This window comes from Sinocyclocheilus grahami, unplaced genomic scaffold (assembly GCF_001515645.1).
Source record: "Sinocyclocheilus grahami isolate Dianchi unplaced genomic scaffold, SAMN03320097.WGS_v1.1 scaffold2122.1, whole genome shotgun sequence".
In the NCBI taxonomy this organism is placed as follows: domain Eukaryota; kingdom Metazoa; phylum Chordata; class Actinopteri; order Cypriniformes; family Cyprinidae; genus Sinocyclocheilus; species Sinocyclocheilus grahami.
The window spans coordinates 48,371-67,685 of NW_015507301.1; the positions used below are offsets into that span (position 1 = coordinate 48,371).

Consider the following 19,315-nt stretch of genomic DNA (forward strand, 5'->3'; position numbering starts at 1 on the left):
ACACTCACACACACACACACGCTCTCACACACTCACACTCACTCACACACACACGCTCTCACACACACACTCACTCACTCACACACACACACACACACACTCTCTCACCCTCTCACACACACACACACACACACACACACTCTCTCACCCTCTCACACACACACACACACACACACACACTCTCTCACCCTCTCACACACACACACACACACACACACACTCTCTCACCCTCTCACACACACACACACACACACACACACTCTCTCACCCTCTCACACACACACACACACACACACACACTCTCTCACCCTCTCACACACACACACACACACACACACACTCTCTCACTCACACTCACACACACACACACACACAGGTGTTGACTTCTGTCTCTCTCTCAGAACATTAAGAAGAAAGACTCCGGCGGCGCAGCAGCAAAGTCTCGTCCGATGGGCGGCTCTTTGCTTCCTCCTCCACCCGGAGTCAAATCCTCTGCTCTGGTTCCTCCGCCCGCAGCGCAGCAGACGACACCCGCCACTCCGCCCAGCCCAGGTGAGAGCGACACATCTGCGCATTTATCAGTCCCTTCAGTGGGTGTGGCTAATACATGGCTCCTCCCCTTTCAGGGATGATACTGGAGTTCGGAGACCCCGCCCCCGCCGTGGCTCCGCCCTCTCAGGACCTGTGGGGTGATTTCACGGCTGCAGGCTCCGGGTCAGTATGACAATCAAACGGTTCGTCTGTCCGTCCGTCTGCGGGCGTCTCACTCTCTGATGTGTTCGACAGGTCCGCTCAGGACTCGCGGTCGGGATGGGTGCAGTTCTAGCGAACCGACGACACACGGAGGCTGTCTTCTATGCAATCACGCGCAGCTGCACGGCTGATATCTGCTGCATTCCAGCTGGTGTCGACTTTCAAACATGTTTCTCATTAGTTATTCGCACACATGCGATAAATGTCGTCAGTATCGTTAACTTTAAAGCTGAAATGTGTCATGATAATGACTGTGTCCGAACAGGTTTCCTGAACACTCGCCCCATTGGTCGGCCTAACGGCTGGCCCCGCCCCAAACTCACCGCATTGGTCGAGGCAGAAGTTAACAGAATCAAACAATAGAGAGTTAGTGTTTACAGGAAGTTCCTGAAGTGACTTCCTCACAGCGACTCGCCGTCAGGCTACAACACTCACACGAATGACACGCTTCAGCTTTAAAGCTCCTGAATGTCGGTAAGGTTTTCTGTCGTTTCTTCTCACGTCTGTGTTTATCTGTGCGTCTGATGCTACTTCCGCTGCGATCAGGATGTGCAGAGCTGCTTTTATACGCGTTTATAAGCAGATGATTTTTCACACTATATATTTTGGACTAACCCCAGACTTAATTTGCTTTATTTTTCCAGGTGATTACAGATTTATTCTTGATATTGTCAGTAATTAAAGTCTTAATCTTTCCTTCAAGTGCCTTTTATGAAACACCTGTAGAATGTACAAATGATGGTTTATATATATATATATATGAATAAACCATTTACTTTAATACAGTGTCAGCTTTACAGTTGTTTTGCAGTAATACCGATTCATCCAATTTAATAAAGCACTAAATGTGACCCAGCCTGCAGGTGTTGCCGTCCTCAGGTAAGAATCATTCACGGGTCTGTCTTTTAAGAGTTAGCCTGAAGTTAATATAATTAACTGTATCAAACTATAATAGTATTTGATATGAAAGCTCGTTAATTGCGACTTTTTACCTCACGATTCTGAGTATAATCACAATTTTCAAAAACTTCTTTGTTTACTTTTTTAAAAAAGCACCGTAACGGAAACGGGCTTCCGTAGATAGGTGCTCATTAACATAAGTAAATAAACATGAGCTGCGGTGGTTGCCATGGTTGCGTTGTGAATCAGAGCCTCTGATTTGTCCGCTGAGTGTACATAAGATGTGTGTGTATTAAACATTAATGAAAATGAATATATAGATGGATTCGAACCGACGGAGTCAGACGGTGGTCGCTGTTCTTTCAGGCGTCCGCTAATAGCTGACGGGTTTGAATGTGATTTGGGGTCTTTTATAAGCGCGGGAAGTGAGTGTGACCCCGGAAAGAGTCCGGGCTGAGCGACACACACACACACACACACACACACACACACACTCATGAACACGACGCGGGAGCGCCGGTAAGATCCTTCGTGATTTGCTGAATTATGAATAAATGCGACGCTCGTCTTCAGTGTGTGTATTCGAGGCGACGCGTGTTTAAAGATAAAGACACACAGCCGTAAGTTCCTCAGAAGATGGATGAGAAGATGGCGAAAGCGGCTGTGTTTGTGACGGGTTTATGTCGCGCAGTGAAACGGAGAGGAGTTTAGTTTAGTTTCAGAAACGCGGAAAACACAACCAATCATTGTATGTTGTGTCAAATATTAATCCGAAGACGTTATTAACCGATTCCTCAGATAATAATCCTACTCTCTGACTGGATCTGGTGATCCTTCGTGATTTGCTGAATTATGAATAAATGCGACGCTCGTCTTCAGTGTGTGTATTCGAGGCGACGCGTGTTTAAAGATAAAGACACACAGCCGTAAGTTCCTCAGAAGATGGCGAAAGCGGCTGTGTTTGTGACGGGTTTATGTCGCGCAGTGAAACGGAGAGGAGTTTAGTTTAGTTTCAGAAACGCGGAAAACACAACCAATCATTGTATGTTGTGTCAAATATTAATCCGAAGACGTTATTAACCGATTCCTCAGATAATAATCCTACTCTCTGACTGGATCTGGTGGCGGTTATTTTGTGTTGACGGGGCAGTTGTCATGGTGACGGGGCAGTTAGTGGTATTTCTGCAGAGCTCGTTATCGTTCAGCTCTGTGTGTTGTGAGGTAGTTTATTGCAGGTATTTTATGAGTTTATTGTTTCAGTTTCTCTTTTGATTGCGCGCTGCGCTCGAGCACATTTAATCTCAGTCAATCTCATTAAAGCCTCTCTCTCTCTCTCTCACACACACACACACACTCTCTCTCTCACTCTCACACACACACTCACTCTCTCTCTCGCTCTCTCTCTCACAGACACACACACACACACTCCGTGTCTCTCTCTCGGAGTGTTCGGGAAGGCTCGGAATAACCGGATTATTATCGGGATGTGTTTATGAAGCGGACTCTGCTAGGAAACGCGCGGGAGTTTCTGTGATTTAAATGTTAACGGACTGCAGCTCGTCATGAGCGCGGCTGCGGAGCTCGAGGCCGAGGAGAAGCGGCTGACGGTTCGAGGATCTTCTCCAGATGAACCTGCAGCTAGTTTACCGGCTCGTGTGCGAGAGATCGTCTCCAGGAACCTGAGCGACAGCGGTGAGACCCCTCAGACCTTCACACACCATCACTGAGCTCCACACATCCAACACCTGTCTGTCTGTCTGTCTGTCTGTCTGTTAGCTGGAGGCATGTCGTCGGGTCTGTCGCTTCAGGAGGAGAACCGGGTTCTACAGACGGAGCTGAGTCGTGTGGAGGATCTTCTGGCTCACAGCCGAGCAGAACGAGATGAGCTGGCCATCAAATACAGCGCCATCAGCGAGAGAGTGAGACACACACACACACACAGCACACACAAACTCTCACATACACGCTCACGCACACACACACACACACTCGCTCACACACACTCACACACAGCACACACATGCACTCACACTCACACACACTCGCTCACACACACAGCACACACATACACGCAGCTAGTTTACCGGCTCGTGTGCGAGAGATCGTCTCCAGGAACCTGAGCGACAGCGGTGAGACCCCTCAGACCTTCACACACCATCACTGAGCTCCACACATCCAACACCTGTCTGTCTGTCTGTCTGTCTGTCTGTTAGCTGGAGGCATGTCGTCGGGTCTGTCGCTTCAGGAGGAGAACCGGGTTCTACAGACGGAGCTGAGTCGTGTGGAGGATCTTCTGGCTCACAGCCGAGCAGAACGAGATGAGCTGGCCATCAAATACAGCGCCATCAGCGAGAGAGTGAGACACACGCACACACACACAGCACACACAAACTCTCACATACACGCTCACGCGCACACACACACACACACACACTCGCTCACACACACTCACACACAGCACACACATGCACTCACACTCACACACACTCGCTCACACACACAGCACACACATACACTCACACTCACACACACTGTGTGTGCGCGTCTCTGTGTGTGCGCGTCTCTGTGTGTGCGCGTCTCTGTGTGTGCGCGTCTCTGTGTGTGCGCGTCTCTGTGTGTGCGCGTCTCTGTGTGTGTGTGTGTCAGAGGCTGGAGGAGAGCGTTCTGTCCGAGGAGAAGCGGCTGACGGTTCGAGGATCTTCTCCAGATGAACCTGCAGCTAGTTTACCGGCTCGTGTGCGAGAGATCGTCTCCAGGAACCTGAGCGACAGCGGTGAGACCCCTCAGACCTTCACACACCATCACTGAGCTCCACACATCCAACACCTGTCTGTCTGTCTGTCTGTCTGTCTGTTAGCTGGAGGCATGTCGTCGGGTCTGTCGCTTCAGGAGGAGAACCGGGTTCTACAGACGGAGCTGAGTCGTGTGGAGGATCTTCTGGCTCACAGCCGAGCAGAACGAGATGAGCTGGCCATCAAATACAGCGCCATCAGCGAGAGAGTGAGACACACACACACACACAGCACACACAAACTCTCACATACACGCTCACGCACACACACACACACACTCGCTCACACACACTCACACACAGCACACACATGCACTCACACTCACACACACTCGCTCACACACACAGCACACACACACACACTCGCTCACACACACACTCACACACAGCACACACATGCACTCACACTCGCTCACACACACAGCACACACATACACTCACACTCACACACAGCACACACAAACTCTCACGCACACAGCACACACTCACACACACTCGCACACACACGCACACACACACACACTCGCTCACACACACAGCACACACTCACACACACTCGCTCACACACACAGCACACACTCACACACACTCGCTCACACACACAGCACACACTCACACACACTCGCTCACACACACAGCACACACTCACACACACTCGCTCACACACACAGCACACACTCACACACACTCGCTCACACACACAGCACACACTCACACACACTCGCTCACACACACAGCACACACTCACACACACTCGCTCACACACACAGCACACACTCACACACACTCGCTCACACACACAGCACACACTCACACACACTCGCTCACACACACAGCACACACTCACACACACTCGCTCACACACACACTCACACACAGCACACACAAACTCTCACGCACACAGCACACACTCACACACACTCGCTCACACACACAGCACGCACACACAAACACACACTCACACACATCCACATACACGCACACACACACGCTCGGTCTTTTGTCTCGGCGAGATTGACCCGTCTCCGTGGTAATGGCGAGTGGAATGTAGTGGAGTGGCATGTTGCCATGACGACTGTAAACAGTGAGGGTCCGTCTGGACGACTGTGATTTATTCAGAGTCTTTCAGCATCAGTCTGTGTTTAACTGTGATGTAGGTCGCCTGGGAGCTGTTTTATGGTTGCTAGGGTGTTGTAGGTGGTTGCTAGTGGGGCCTTCATGAGTGATCACAAGGCTGCGATTTTATTCAAATAAAAGTTCAAATTAGGAATGGTAATTTTAACCGATTAACCGACTGTAAGAATTTTGACTGATTAATACAATTAGTTCAACGGTTTAAAAAGTCATTTAATTATTTATTTATTCAGTCATTTATCAAAATATTTTTAAAAGAATGTTTGCTGCATGGTTAAAATACGCTACGCGTATAAAAAATGTGTTTTTTTTTTTTAGGGGGAAAAACACAAGTTGCAGTTTATTATTTCATTCAGAAATAGGCCTAATGTTTACAAACGTTATAATAAACACTGAAAACAAACCCTTTCTATTAACAGTATTTAGAAAAGAACAAGAAACCCCCGGGAAACAAATGTTAGTATTTTTTAACAGGTCACAGACATTTATCCTTTCTAATTTAATTCAATTCTAATTTAAAATAATCTTGTCGGTTAAAGGTTGACAATCGGTTAACGAGCGTCGTTTAGGAAAAATAACCTGAAATGAACATCCATAGTTTAAATGTTTGAAAACAGAAAGTAGGGCTGTCGCGGTGAATTAATCTCCCTTGTGGTAATTTTGAGTGGCTCAATATATTCGGCGGTATTATCGCCATATATATATATATTTGTGTATATTATATTACTGCATATATCAGGGCTCCAGACTCATTCTTCCCACTGGTCGCTCTTTTGCGACTAACTTTCTCAGTTGGTCACACCAGCACATGATTTCTTTTTTTTGCGCTACAACATGTGATTAATCAATGCATGCTGATGAACGTTTATCATGGTTTATAGTTATATGGGAACGAAAGTGGTTAACATGCAACCCAATGAAGAATATGGTCAGTTGCTTTATTAGCCTATATTTTAATCTAAATTAGACTGTATAATTTCAATGTCTGAATGTACAGTATTGGAAACCCAGTAGGTGAAAGACTTTCTTTCATCAGCTCTGCAGTAGTACTCCGCTGTAATCGTGTGGTGTTTGTAGTTGGAGCAGGCGCTGCGTCTGGAGACGGGCGAGGAGGGACGGGACTCCCCAGAGTCTCGCAGTCTGGCGCAGCAGAACGTAGACCTGCGCAGACGTCTGGACGAGGAGCAGGCGGCGTATAAACGCAAACTCACGGCGTATCAGGAGGGGCAGCAGAGACAAGCGCAGCTGGTGCAGAAACTACAGGCCAAGGTACAGCACAGTGGATCTGAAGCACTGACTGCGCCTGGGTTCTCTCTGACAGAGCTGGTTTGTGTTTGTGTGAGTGCAGGTTCTCCAGTACAAGAAGAAGTGTGCAGATCTCGAACAGACGCTGCTGGAGAAATCGACTGTGAGAACCGCAGATACTCACCACACTTGCTGTCTCACTGTAGCTCTAGCTTCTCATTCTGTGTGCTGGCTAGTAACGGATTACAAAAATTAAATACCAGTAATCCAATTATAATACATTTTAAAATAGTCGTAATTAGACTTCATTTATATGATTACATATTATTCACACATTAGCAATAAGTTACTCGCAATTTATTGATTCTAATCTTTTTCATCTTTTATCCCCAGTTTGGGAAACCTTGACGCAATGTAACGTTTAATGCATGTTGTCAATATGAATGCCATATAGTTTCTTTCTCTTTGTATTTTTACATCAGTGGTACAAGATTATCCTATTTAAATAAATGTGATAAACCAGTTAGGTCCAAAGTAATCAAAAAGTAGTCAGATTATATTAGCTAAAAATGAGTAATGTAATGGATTGTTACTACGTGCAGTTTTTGTCATGTAATCAATAACGAACTACAGTTCGGTAAGTAATCTGGCCAGCTCTGTGCCGCTGTAGGGTCAGTGTGACGGCAGCAGTAAAATAATCTTGTCGGTTAAAGGTTGACAATCGGTTAACGAGCGTCGTTTAGGAAAAATAACCTGAAATGAACATCCATAGTTTAAATGTTTGAAAACAGAAAGTAGGGCTGTCGCGGTGAATTAATCTCCCTTGTGGTAATTTTGAGTGGCTCAATATATTCGGCGGTATTATCGCCATATATATTTGTGTATATTATATTACTGCATATATCAGGGCTCCAGACTCATTCTTCCCACTGGTCGCTCTTTTGCGACTAACTTTCTCAGTTGGTCACACCAGCACATGATTTCTTTTTTTTGCGCTACAACATGTGATTAATCAATGCATGCTGATGAACGTTTATCATGGTTTATAGTTATATGGGAACGAAAGTGGTTAACATGCAACCCAATGAAGAATATGGTCAGTTGCTTTATTAGCCTATATTTTAATCTAAATTAGACTGTATAATTTCAATGTCTGAATGTACAGTATTGGAAACCCAGTAGGTGAAAGACTTTCTTTCATCAGCTCTGCAGTAGTACTCCGCTGTAATCGTGTGGTGTTTGTAGTTGGAGCAGGCGCTGCGTCTGGAGACGGGCGAGGAGGGACGGGACTCCCCAGAGTCTCGCAGTCTGGCGCAGCAGAACGTAGACCTGCGCAGACGTCTGGACGAGGAGCAGGCGGCGTATAAACGCAAACTCACGGCGTATCAGGAGGGGCAGCAGAGACAAGCGCAGCTGGTGCAGAAACTACAGGCCAAGGTACAGCACAGTGGATCTGAAGCACTGACTGCGCCTGGGTTCTCTCTGACAGAGCTGGTTTGTGTTTGTGTGAGTGCAGGTTCTCCAGTACAAGAAGAAGTGTGCAGATCTCGAACAGACGCTGCTGGAGAAATCGACTGTGAGAACCGCAGATACTCACCACACTTGCTGTCTCACTGTAGCTCTAGCTTCTCATTCTGTGTGCTGGCTAGTAACGGATTACAAAAATTAAATACCAGTAATCCAATTATAATACATTTTAAAATAGTCGTAATTAGACTTCATTTATATGATTACATATTATTCACACATTAGCAATAAGTTACTCGCAATTTATTGATTCTAATCTTTTTCATCTTTTATCCCCAGTTTGGGAAACCTTGACGCAATGTAACGTTTAATGCATGTTGTCAATATGAATGCCATATAGTTTCTTTCTCTTTGTATTTTTACATCAGTGGTACAAGATTATCCTATTTAAATAAATGTGATAAACCAGTTAGGTCCAAAGTAATCAAAAAGTAGTCAGATTATATTAGCTAAAAATGAGTAATGTAATGGATTGTTACTACGTGCAGTTTTTGTCATGTAATCAATAACGAACTACAGTTCGGTAAGTAATCTGGCCAGCTCTGTGCCGCTGTAGGGTCAGTGTGACGGCAGCAGTAACGGTCACCGGCGGGACGAGGATGAGCCGAGCAGTGAGCTGGAGAGCGCCCTCATCCGGCTGGAGGAGGAACAGCAGAGGTGCGCCACTCACTGGACGAACACTAACGCTTATGTGAGCGTGTGCTAAGCGTGTTTGTGTGTGCGCAGGAGCAGCGGCCTGTCCGCCGTCAACGCCATGCTGCGGGAGCAGCTGGAACAGGCCGGACTGGCCAATGAGGCGCTCAGCCAGGACATCCGCAGACTCACTGCTGATTGGACCAAAGCCAGGGAGGAGCTGGAGCAGAGGGAGTCTGATTGGAGGAGAGAGGAGGAGGTGGGTGTGGCCATCCGCATCACTGAAACTCAAATGAAAAAAGTGGCATAGTTTGACGCGGTGCGTTTGTTCAGTCTTTCCACAGTTACTTCAGCAGCGAGCACAGCCGTGTGCTGGCGCTCTGGAGGCAGGTGGTGGGCTTCCGCAGACACGTGTGCGAGCTGAAGAGCGCCACCGAGAGGTCAGACCGTGTCACTGCACCCGTGCACACTACTCTACAGCTGAGGCGCGGTAAACACTGACGCCGTGTCTGTCTGTCCGTCAGGGACCTGTGCGAGGTGCGTAACGAGCTGGCGAGCGCGGCGCAGAGCATGCAGCTGCAGTGCGTGCGCGTCTGCGCAGATCTGCGCAGCCGTGAGGACGGTTCAACACTGCTGCTGGAGAGAGAGACGGCCCAGCGGCTGCAGCTGGAGCAGCAGCTCAGAGAGACGGTGACGGAGATGATGACGCTGCAGGCCAAGAGCGACTCGGAGAGAGCCGAGCTCAACAAACGGTCCGTTACTGCGCACAACTACATGTTTACTAAATTAACTAGTTGTCTGAAGGAAGCCCTGCATAACTAGGCTGGATAAGGTCTAAATATATACATGTTTACTAAATTAACTAGTACTCTGAAGTAGGGCTGCACGATAAATCGCATGCGATATTTAATGCGCATCTTATCAGTAAAGCCGGTTCTGTAATCAGCGGTAAATCTCCATCACCTGCGGGCTTTCACATTGAGCAGCATTTACTACACAGAGCCGTTGTTTTCTCTCTCTCTCACACACACACATGCCAGTCACTACTTCACTGATGTATGTATTAATGTGTGTGTGTGTGTGTGCGTAGCTGGTGTTCTCAGACAGTGGCGGTGTGGACGGAAACACTGAAGAGTCTTTGCTGCCGCTGCTGCGCTCCTCTTCATCATCATCATCATCATCATCAGCCATCATCCCTGACAGCTGTCTGTCTGCACTGCGCGCCGCTCTGACCAGCAGACAGATCCAACTACAGGTACACACACACACACACACACACACAGACAGTATACGCTCTGTGATCCGCTGTCTATCACAGTGTGTGTTTGTGAGCAGGAGCTGCGAGAGCGTCTGCAGTCTGCGCAGTCTTCAGTGCAGCAGCTGCGCAGGCAGCAGGGGGAGGCGGAGTCAGGCCGACGGGAGGCGGAGCTCCGTGTGCAGACGCTGCAGGGCGAGAGAGACGAGGCTCAGAGAGAGAGAGAGACCGCTGTGAGAGATCGAGACCGACTGAGACAGGAGAGAGACACGCTGAAGTGAGACGGGTGCGTGAATGAGCGAGTGAGACGGGTGCGTGAATGAGCGAGTGAGACGGGTGCGTGAATGAGACGGGTGTGTGAATGAGCGAGTGAGACAGATACATGAGAGAGAGAGACGGGTTTTATTTTAAATGAGCCCTATTTTGACGTTTAGTTTGTCTGTGTTTAGCGGAGCTGAAGCGTTTGCGCACTGAAAGAGAGACGGTTCTGTCTCAGAGCGAGAAAGAGAAAGACGTGCTGAGAGACACCCTCATGGCCGCTCAACAGGAAGCGCAGCGAGCTCTGCATACAGCCCTGTCCGACCACCAGGAGGAGCTGGAGAGACTGACCAATCAGAAGGTCATACGAGCGCTCTATTCGTTACATGTGACACGTGTTTCAGGCATATACATCACGTGATATCATGTGAATCCTGTAGGAGGCGCTGCGCTGCAGTCTGGAGGCGGAGCAGGAGGTGGCGCTGCGGCGTGTCCGTGAACACCTGGAGGAGCAGATGATCCGGCAGGAGAGAGAGCGAGATGAGCTTCAGGAAGAGCTGCGTTCCCTGCAGCGCGACAGGGACCAGAGTCTGCTACAGGCCGAGACGGACAAACAGCAGGTGAGGCTCGCACTGGAAGCTCAGGTGTGTCCGTGTCATTTCTGTCGTAACCTTCTGATGGCGTGTCCAGGCGCTGTCTGTGAAGGAGGCGGAGAAGACGGTTCTGTGGGAGAAGGTGAGCTCCCTACAGGCGGAGCTGAGCACTGCAGCGCTGGAGCTGGAGAGACTGAGCCGAGAGACGGTGCTCCTCAGAGACCAGGAGCGGGTCAGAAAACTACACTACTGCATGATTCAACACTAGCTGTTTCCATCAAGAGCTGCCAATTTCATTTACACGAAAAATTTAAACATCTCATGAAAATTGCGGATAAAGCACCATTTTCATCCCTTGTGTTTAAGAGAACAAAATCGTCACTTCCTTGGAATCTGGCGCAAAGTATCAAATATAAAAATGGAAGTTGTTTAACCTGGGGAATCCATTGCAGCTCTTTTTTCCTACATGTTAAATTACTTGTGCCTTTACGAAACACAATACTCTGTCATGTTATCTTGCGTTCGGAGGTGGATGCAAATACTTGTTACATATTGTTGTGCATTTATTCAGTTAAGGAAATTACCCGCCTCAATTGAGTGCATACATTTATGCACATATTAAAAATTGTACATGCATCTTAGCATTTTTTTTATGCAGAATCCCAAAAATTTTATACAAATTTGTGGATGGAAACAGATATTGTGTCAGTGACTCCCTAATAGTTTTAATAATCATGGGTGTGTTATAAACAGAGGTTTGAATTTGTCTGTAGAATGCCGTTGCGGCTCTAAACGCAGAACTGCAGGAACTGCGCAGTCAGCTGCAGGACGCAGCCAGTGCACACAGGCGTGAGCTGCGCAGGCTGCAGGAGAACTGCGCCGAGCAGCAGACGCAAGCAGATACGGCGCTCAGAGAGGTTTGTGAAGGAAACTTTATCATGCCTGACGAGCAGAACACAACAGTAAGATGTGTAATTGTTTCTTCTACTGCAGTTGGAGGAGTGTCGCGCGCTGCTGTCGTCTAGCGAGGAGAGCCGTGACGGTGCCAGACGAGAGCTGCTGGAGATGGAGAAACGCTTGTGCCAGATACGGGACGCGGGGGAGGGGCACAGGCGAGAGGGGGCGGAGCTACGGCACTCCCTCAGTGATGTCACGAAGGAGAGGGACACACTCAGCCAATCAAACGTGCAGCTGAGGGAAACGCTGAGAGCGTCAGAGAGCGAGAGAATCAGGTGACGGACGCTTTAACAAACTCTGTGTGCCAATCTATGGAAGCATGTTTCCACCACGGGATAAGAGTCAGAATTGCTTGATGTAAACTTAGAATTGTGAGATATAAATTCACAACTTTAAGAAACCAGAGATATAAATTGTGAAGAAATGTTCTCAAAAAAAATTTATCCCATAGCGGAAACAAGCTTCTATACAATTCACTTATGAATGAAAATGAATGAATACTACATTGTTGAAGGGTTTTTATCTGTAATAAAACTGAGAACAACAAGTATGCAAACTGTCATGCAGATGATTTTCTTTCTGCTGATTGGAGGGACTTCACTGTGCTGTGTCTGTCTGTGTTCAGCGTGAAGCGAGTGTGTGAGGAGAAGGAGCAGAGAGTGTCTCTGCTGGAGGAGAGTCTGGCGTCTGCGCAGAAGGAGGTGTCTGATCTGCGCAGCTGTCTGCGCGAGGTGGAGAGGTCCAGACTGGAGGCGCGCAGGGAGCTGCAGGAGCTGCGCAGACAGGTCAGACCGAAGCGCTGTGAACGCTGAGTGCTGAGAGCCAGAGCTGGCGTCTGATGTGTGACTCTGTGCCCTCAGGTGAAGCTTCTGGACGTGGAGCGCGAGCAGAAGAGCAAGCAGCTGGCCGAGATGCAGACGCGTCTGTCACTGGAGGAGCACAAAGACGAGGAGCGAGCCAGAGAACTGATCTCGCTCAAACAGAGACTCGCCGACACAGAAACTACCAGAAACTCTCTTCAGAAAGAGGTGAGATCTCCGTAAATCACATTCAATATGGGTCGATTTATGTTAATGTCACCACCTAAATGAATGTCATCTAATAATGAAATTCCAAGCTAGTTGCAGCTGCATCTATGAATTTGTATTCTTTAAGAATCTAAAAATATTAACGGCAGCTGTCTCTTTCTAGCTGTCTTCTCTACAGCGGCGTCTGGGCGAGAGCGAGTCGTGTTGGCGCAGTCGCGAGCGAGAGTTGGCGTGTCAGCTGCAGGAGGCTCGCGGCTGTGAGAAGAAGCTTCAGGACGAGGCGCGTAACCTCTCGGTGCGCGCTCATTCGGCCTGCGAGGCGTCTGCGCAGACGCAGCTGCAGCTGAGCGAGGCGCAGGGCCGTCTGGCTGCGACGGAGGTGGAGCTGTCGCGAGCGGAGGCGGCACGCAGGGATCTGGAGTTCAGGCTGTGCAGTCTGCAGTCGGCGCTCACGCGCACGCTGGGCATCGGGGCCAGTGGGCGGAGCAGCAGCAGGGGGCGGAGCCCGGCAGGCTCCTCCCCTTCCTCTCTGACCTCCGGGATGATGTCTCGCCATCGGAGCGTGTCTCCGCTGCACTGCTCGCTATCGCCACCCAAAGGTCAGATTCAGTTTTTAAAGAAGTTTGAAGTGAAATCTGTGGAATAAAGAGCTGCTTTTGGTCCGGAGCGGAAGTTCTGCATGATTTCTCTGCTGTCTCAGACGTGGCAGGTAACGTGACTCCTGATAACACAATGGTGTTGCGGCCGTTGTCTCCCGAGAGGACAGACGCCCCGCTGCCCGTCGCCCTGAAGGAGCTGGACCCGGAAACCCTGCGCAGCGGCCTCCGAGACTTCCTGCAGGAGCTGCGCGAGGCTCAGAGAGAACGAGTAACGCGCTACACTCACGACTGTTCACTTCAAGAGCCATAACTACAGCCATAATGATTATGACGGCTATATCGATTACTGTTCCGACAACATTAACTATAATTATAACTATTATGATAACTATAACTATTATTACAATAACTAAAACTGTTATAATCACTATAACAAAGACTATAGCTATTATGGTAACCATAACTATTACAACAATAATCATAACTGATATTATAACTATAATGGTAACTATATTATATGTGTGCAGGATGAGGCGCGGGGTCAGCTGGGGTCACTGCAGAGGGAGCTGGAGGAAGTGGCGGGAGAGAGAGACTCCGCCCACCAGCGCCTCATTCAGCTACACAGCACACTACAGGAGTGCCAAGAGGGTAACTTCCACTGTGTTTATATAAGCTAATTAATTTAAAATACAACTTTTAAACTTTTTTTTTTTTTTTTTTGCTTTATAATTCGAGAGCGCCCTCAAAGGGAGGTTCGGCTGGTGTTGATGGTGTGTTTGTGTAGATAAGCGTGCGGTGGATGAGAAGCTGTCGGCGACTCAAGGTCTGCTGCAGCAGCAGGAAGAGTCCTTGCGGAGAGCAGAACGAGACCGCCGAGCGCTAATCGAGCGAATCAAAGAGCTGGAGAGACTTTCGCTGAACACCGAGACCGAGCGCAAGCGTGTGGAGGTGCGTCTTATTTCATCTACACTAATGTCGTCTAGAGTAGTGGTAATGTAGTCATCGCCCCCTGCAGGAGCAGTGCAGTAAGCTGCGTGCCGGCGAGGCGCGTCTGGAGGCGGAGCGTCGGCGGCTGCGTGAGGCTCTGGAGGCGGCTGAGGGGCGGGGCACACGGGTGGAGCTGGGGAGGCGGAGTCTGGAGGGAGAGCTGCAGAGACTAAGACTGAGTCTGACCGAGAGAGAGATGGAGATCCAGACGACTCACGACCGGCACGACAGCGCCAGCAAACAGGTCCTGAGCACAAGCTACCCTGCCACAGAACCGGATTCCTCGCCCGCAATGATTGGTCACACGTTTGTATGTGTTTCAGATGGCAGAGGGTGAAGCTCGCCTCGCGTCTCTTCAGCGTGAAGTGGAGCGACTGACGGCGCTGCTGTCTAAAGCTCAGGATGGAGAGAGCGTTCAGAAAGAGCGAGCGCTTGCTCTCTCCCAGAGCCTGCAGGAAGCCAGCGCCACCCACAGCGCCACCCAGGGGCGTCTCGCCGCGCTGCAGAAAACACTGGGACAGACCGAGACCGAGCGCAGACAGCTGCAGGTGAGGGGCGAGGTCGACGGGCTTTACCATAGCATAACTATAACTATTACCATAACTCTAATATAACTATTATGATAACTATATAGATAGCTGTAACTGTTACAATAACTATTACATTAACTGTAACTATAGCTATAACTACAAATATTACGATAACTTTAATCATAATAACTATTATTTAACTATTAATATTCAGATACCAGTTGATGTTGTTCCTCTGCTGTGTGGTTCAGGAGCGTGTGGATGGACTCAGAGCGTCCGTGACGGAGGGGAAGCGTAATATCGCAGTGCTCACGGAGCGTGTGCAGACACTGCAGTCAGAGCTGACCCAGAGTCAGCTGCGCAGATCTGAGCTGGAGACAGAGCTGCACAACACACAGGAGGTGAGCGTCATTTCAGTTCGCCATTTAGCATCGAATGTGAATGCGGCAAACAGACTTAAAGCCGGTTCACACAGAACGGTTTTTGCATTTAAAAATGCGAGCTGCAGAGCCGCAGTGGGAAAAAAATTACAAATATTGGACACATTTTAACTTGAATTTTATACTTTAAAAAATGTGCGTCAAATTCGTCCACTCTTGTGCGTTTACAATGCAGTGCAAGGAATAATATACGTTCAATGTGAACATCCTTAAAATGCAACTGAACTGAGATCATATTAAATATGCATTGAGACCAGCTTCATGTATTTTATTGGTTTATTCAAGGGTTTTCTCATGAGATTGCGTTGAAAACAACAGTGTGAATGAAAAGAGGTCTGAGACCTGATAAATAAAGAGATCTGACTTCACATTCAATAGCATCGACAGTGTGAACGCAACATTCTTCTTTACTTGATTCACGTTGTTCTAGATCTGTTCTTTTAAAGATTCAGTCTTTCTCCGTTCTCACGCAGGCTCTGCGACTGAAGTCCGACAGTCTGTCCGAAGCCCAGTGCAGTCTACAGTCTGCGCAGACAGACAGAGCGTCTGCAGAGGAGCGTCTGCGCAGCCTACAGAGAGCCGTGGCCCTACTGGAGACCGAGAAGAGGGATACAGAGAGACAGGCCGTCCGGCTGGAGAAGGACAAGGCCGCGCTGAGAAACACACTGGATAAGGTGAGACAGGCCAGCTGTCTGTCTGCACGCCGTGTTTAAATGCAGGATTGAATCCAGCGAGTTCACGGTCTGTTTTGCCTCGTCAGGTGGAGCGTCAGAAGCTGAAGACGGAGGAGAGCAGCATGCGTCTGTGCGCGGAGAAAGGCCGTCTGGATCGCTCGCTCAACACCGTCGAACAGGAGCTGCAGGACGCGCAGAGACAGATCGTGCTGCTGCAGGTACGGCGTTATCAGCTCGCTCACATGCTCACGCTAATCATGAGCTGCATTAACAGTGTCATCCTATAATGTGTGTGCGATTGTTTTTCATCGCTGTAAGGAAGAGTTGTGCGGCGTCAAACAGAAGATTGCGTTGTGTCTGGTGAGTAAAGGCCTGTTCACACCAAGAACGATAACTATATTAGCGCCCACACCAATGAACGATAGCTATTTCTATACTAGCGTCTATGCCAAGTAGAAGAACTATAAAGATAACTATAACAATAACTATGTTGGTGTCCTCACCAATGAAAAAAAACTATAACGGTAACTATAATGGTATCTATATTACCGTCTACACCAATGGACGATAGTTACAACAATAACTATATTAACAGGTGATAACGAAATATCGTTCTGGAAGCGATTCTGATGATATAGACCTGATAAAGAGATCTGACTTCACATTCAATAGCATCGACAGTGTGAATGCAACATTCTTCTTTACTTGATTCACGTTGTTCTAGATCTGTTCTTTTAAAGATTCAGTCTTTCTCCGTTCTCACGCAGGCTCTGCGACTGAAGTCCGACAGTCTGACCGAAGCCCAGTGCAGTCTACAGTCTGCGCAGACAGACAGAGCGTCTGCAGAGGAGCGTCTGCGCAGCCTACAGAGAGCCGTGGCCCTACTGGAGACCGAGAAGAGGGATACAGAGAGACAGGCCGTCCGGCTGGAGAAGGACAAGGCCGCGCTGAGAAACACACTGGATAAGGTGAGACAGGCCAGCTGTCTGTCTGCACGCCGTGTTTAAATGCAGGATTGAATCCAGCGAGTTCACGGTCTGTTTTGCCTCGTCAGGTGGAGCGTCAGAAGCTGAAGACGGAGGAGAGCAGCATGCGTCTGTGCGCGGAGAAAGGCCGTCTGGATCGCTCGCTCAACACCGTCGAACAGGAGCTGCAGGACGCGCAGAGACAGATCGTGCTGCTGCAGGTACGGCGTTATCAGCTCGCTCACATGCTCACGCTAATCATGAGCTGCATTAACAGTGTCATCCTATAATGTGTGTGCGATTGTTTTTCATCGCTGTAAGGAAGAGTTGTGCGGCGTCAAACAGAAGATTGCGTTGTGTCTGGTGAGTAAAGGCCTGTTCACACCAAGAACGATAACTATATTAGCGCCCACACCAATGAACGATAGCTATTTCTATACTAGCGTCTATGCCAAGTAGAAGAACTATAAAGATAACTATAACAATAACTATGTTGGTGTCCTCACCAATGAAAAAAAACTATAACGGTAACTATAATGGTATCTATATTACCGTCTACACCAATGGACGATAGTTACAACAATAACTATATTAACAGGTGATAACGAAATATTGTTCTGGAAGCGATTCTGATGATATCGTTCCTCTGTGTCGTTATCTTTACCGTTGCAGAGTGGACTTAACTGTTCTCAATTAGAGCAATTATTATAACTTCACAGTTGTCGCTATAGTTATCCGTGGTGTGAGCGGGCCTTAAGAACAGGCTGTGTTTGTGTTTAAAGCGCTTCGTAGTGCAGTAGAGCAGCAGCATCAGCAACATACTCGCCGTGGTGTTGGGGTTGCTATGGCTTCTGCTGTTGCTATGGCGTTCTGGAAGCGATTCTGATGATATCGTTCCTCTGTGTCGTTATCTTTACCGTTGCAGAGTGGACTTAACTGTTCTCAATTAGAGCAATTATTATAACTTCACAGTTGTCGCTATAGTTATCCGTGGTGTGAGCGGGCCTTAAGAACAGACTGTGTTTGTGTTTAAAGCGCTTCGTAGTGCAGTAGAGCAGCAGCATCAGCAACATACTCGCCGTGGTGTTGGGGTTGCTATGGCTTCTGCTGTTGCTATGGTGACAGTGGGTTGTCTCTGTTACTTGATTGGTTACGGACCAGCGGTGTGTGTGTGTGGCGTGTTTTTGTCTCAGGCTCAGCTGGCGGAACTGGAGCAGAGTCCCAGCGCGAGCGAGCAGGCGGCCCATCGGGAGGCTGAGAGACTGCGCGTCAGTCAGAGAGAGACGGAGCGAGCGCTGGCGGCCCGAGAGAGAGCGCACCGGCAGCGCGTCCGGGGTCTGGAGGAGCAGGTGTCCACACTGAAGGAGCAGCTCCAGCAGGAGATCCGCCGCAGGACACCGGCACTGCCGTCTGCAGTCAGCTGATCCACACAGTGCCACCTCTTTACACTGGGTTTTGTGTGCTAAATGTGCACTTCTGTATTAATGCAATACAGAAGGACTGAATCTATGGAAGCTTGTTTCTGCCACAGGATTAAAAAAACAAATCTCACAATTCAGACTTTTTTCCACAGTTCTGAGTTTATATCTCACAATTTGGATTTAGTTTACCGCGAAAGGGGAAAAAAAAGAATTGCGAGATATTAAACTCAGAATTTAGACTTTTCCTGCAATTTTTAGTTTATATCTTATATATAAATAGAAAAGGTAATTGCAACTTTTTATTCATTCTGACTTTTCTTTTCAGAATGGCGAGTTTATATCTCACGATTGCGAGTAAACAAGTTTATAGCTCACAATACCCTAGCTAAAATGTCACCTTTTTATTTGATTCTGTGGTGGAAACGAGCTTCCATATAAATCTTATAAAGCCCGTCAGAGTACTAGTTTACCCCAAAACCAAAAGAAAAAAAGTGTTTTGTTTAAAGAAAGTTTTTTTTACAATGTGACTTTATTATAATCGAAATTAAGCACAGTTTATTCTAATAATTCATGTTACTGTAATGAGAGTTTTCCAGACTCACATTCCCTGAACACTGACACACTC

At 48.1% G+C, this 19,315-nt stretch overlaps 2 protein-coding genes across 2 annotated transcripts in view; both read left to right on the forward strand.

The window, feature by feature from the left end:
• Positions 1–1,102, forward strand: part of necap2 (NECAP endocytosis associated 2) — a 5,278-nt gene extending 4,176 nt beyond the window's left edge. Inside the window, exons 6-8 of the mRNA XM_016260591.1 lie at positions 402–552; positions 627–714; positions 787–1,102. Coding sequence (XP_016116077.1) covers positions 402–552; positions 627–714; positions 787–826 — 279 coding nt within the window. The 3' untranslated portion in view covers positions 827–1,102. The remainder of the gene's footprint in view (positions 1–401; positions 553–626; positions 715–786) is intronic.
• Positions 1,103–3,026: 1,924 nt separating this feature from the next.
• Positions 3,027–18,837, forward strand: LOC107574121 (rootletin-like). Its single transcript, XM_016260588.1, has 32 exons — positions 3,027–3,243; positions 4,292–4,426; positions 4,511–4,653; positions 6,656–6,847; positions 6,927–6,986; positions 7,494–7,529; positions 8,069–8,260; positions 8,340–8,399; positions 8,907–9,007; positions 9,077–9,242; positions 9,317–9,423; positions 9,508–9,790; positions 10,074–10,238; positions 10,319–10,433; positions 10,688–10,857; positions 10,937–11,116; positions 11,187–11,321; positions 11,863–12,006; positions 12,083–12,321; positions 12,672–12,831; positions 12,907–13,074; positions 13,238–13,673; positions 13,775–13,941; positions 14,201–14,321; positions 14,458–14,621; positions 14,689–14,904; positions 14,984–15,208; positions 15,442–15,591; positions 16,104–16,304; positions 16,391–16,522; positions 17,591–17,632; positions 18,463–18,837. Exons 1-32 carry the CDS (start codon positions 3,216–3,218, stop codon positions 18,691–18,693), a joined length of 5,064 nt encoding a protein of 1,687 aa, XP_016116074.1. The 5' UTR covers positions 3,027–3,215; the 3' UTR covers positions 18,694–18,837.
• Positions 18,838–19,315: the final 478 nt, after the last annotated feature.

What these genes read in the sequence shown, in the direction of transcription:
- LOC107574121 (XM_016260588.1), top strand. Translation starts at nt 3,216, where the DNA reads ATGAGCGCGGCTGCGGAGCTCGAGGCCG. An exon ending in CAGGAACCTGAGCGACAGCG is followed by an intron (nt 4,427 to 4,510) that starts GTGAGACCCCTC and finishes TCTGTCTGTTAG; the next exon opens with CTGGAGGCATGTCGTCGGGT. An exon ending in GCAGTAAAATAATCTTGTCG is followed by an intron (nt 7,530 to 8,068) that starts GTTAAAGGTTGA and finishes TGGTGTTTGTAG; the next exon opens with TTGGAGCAGGCGCTGCGTCT.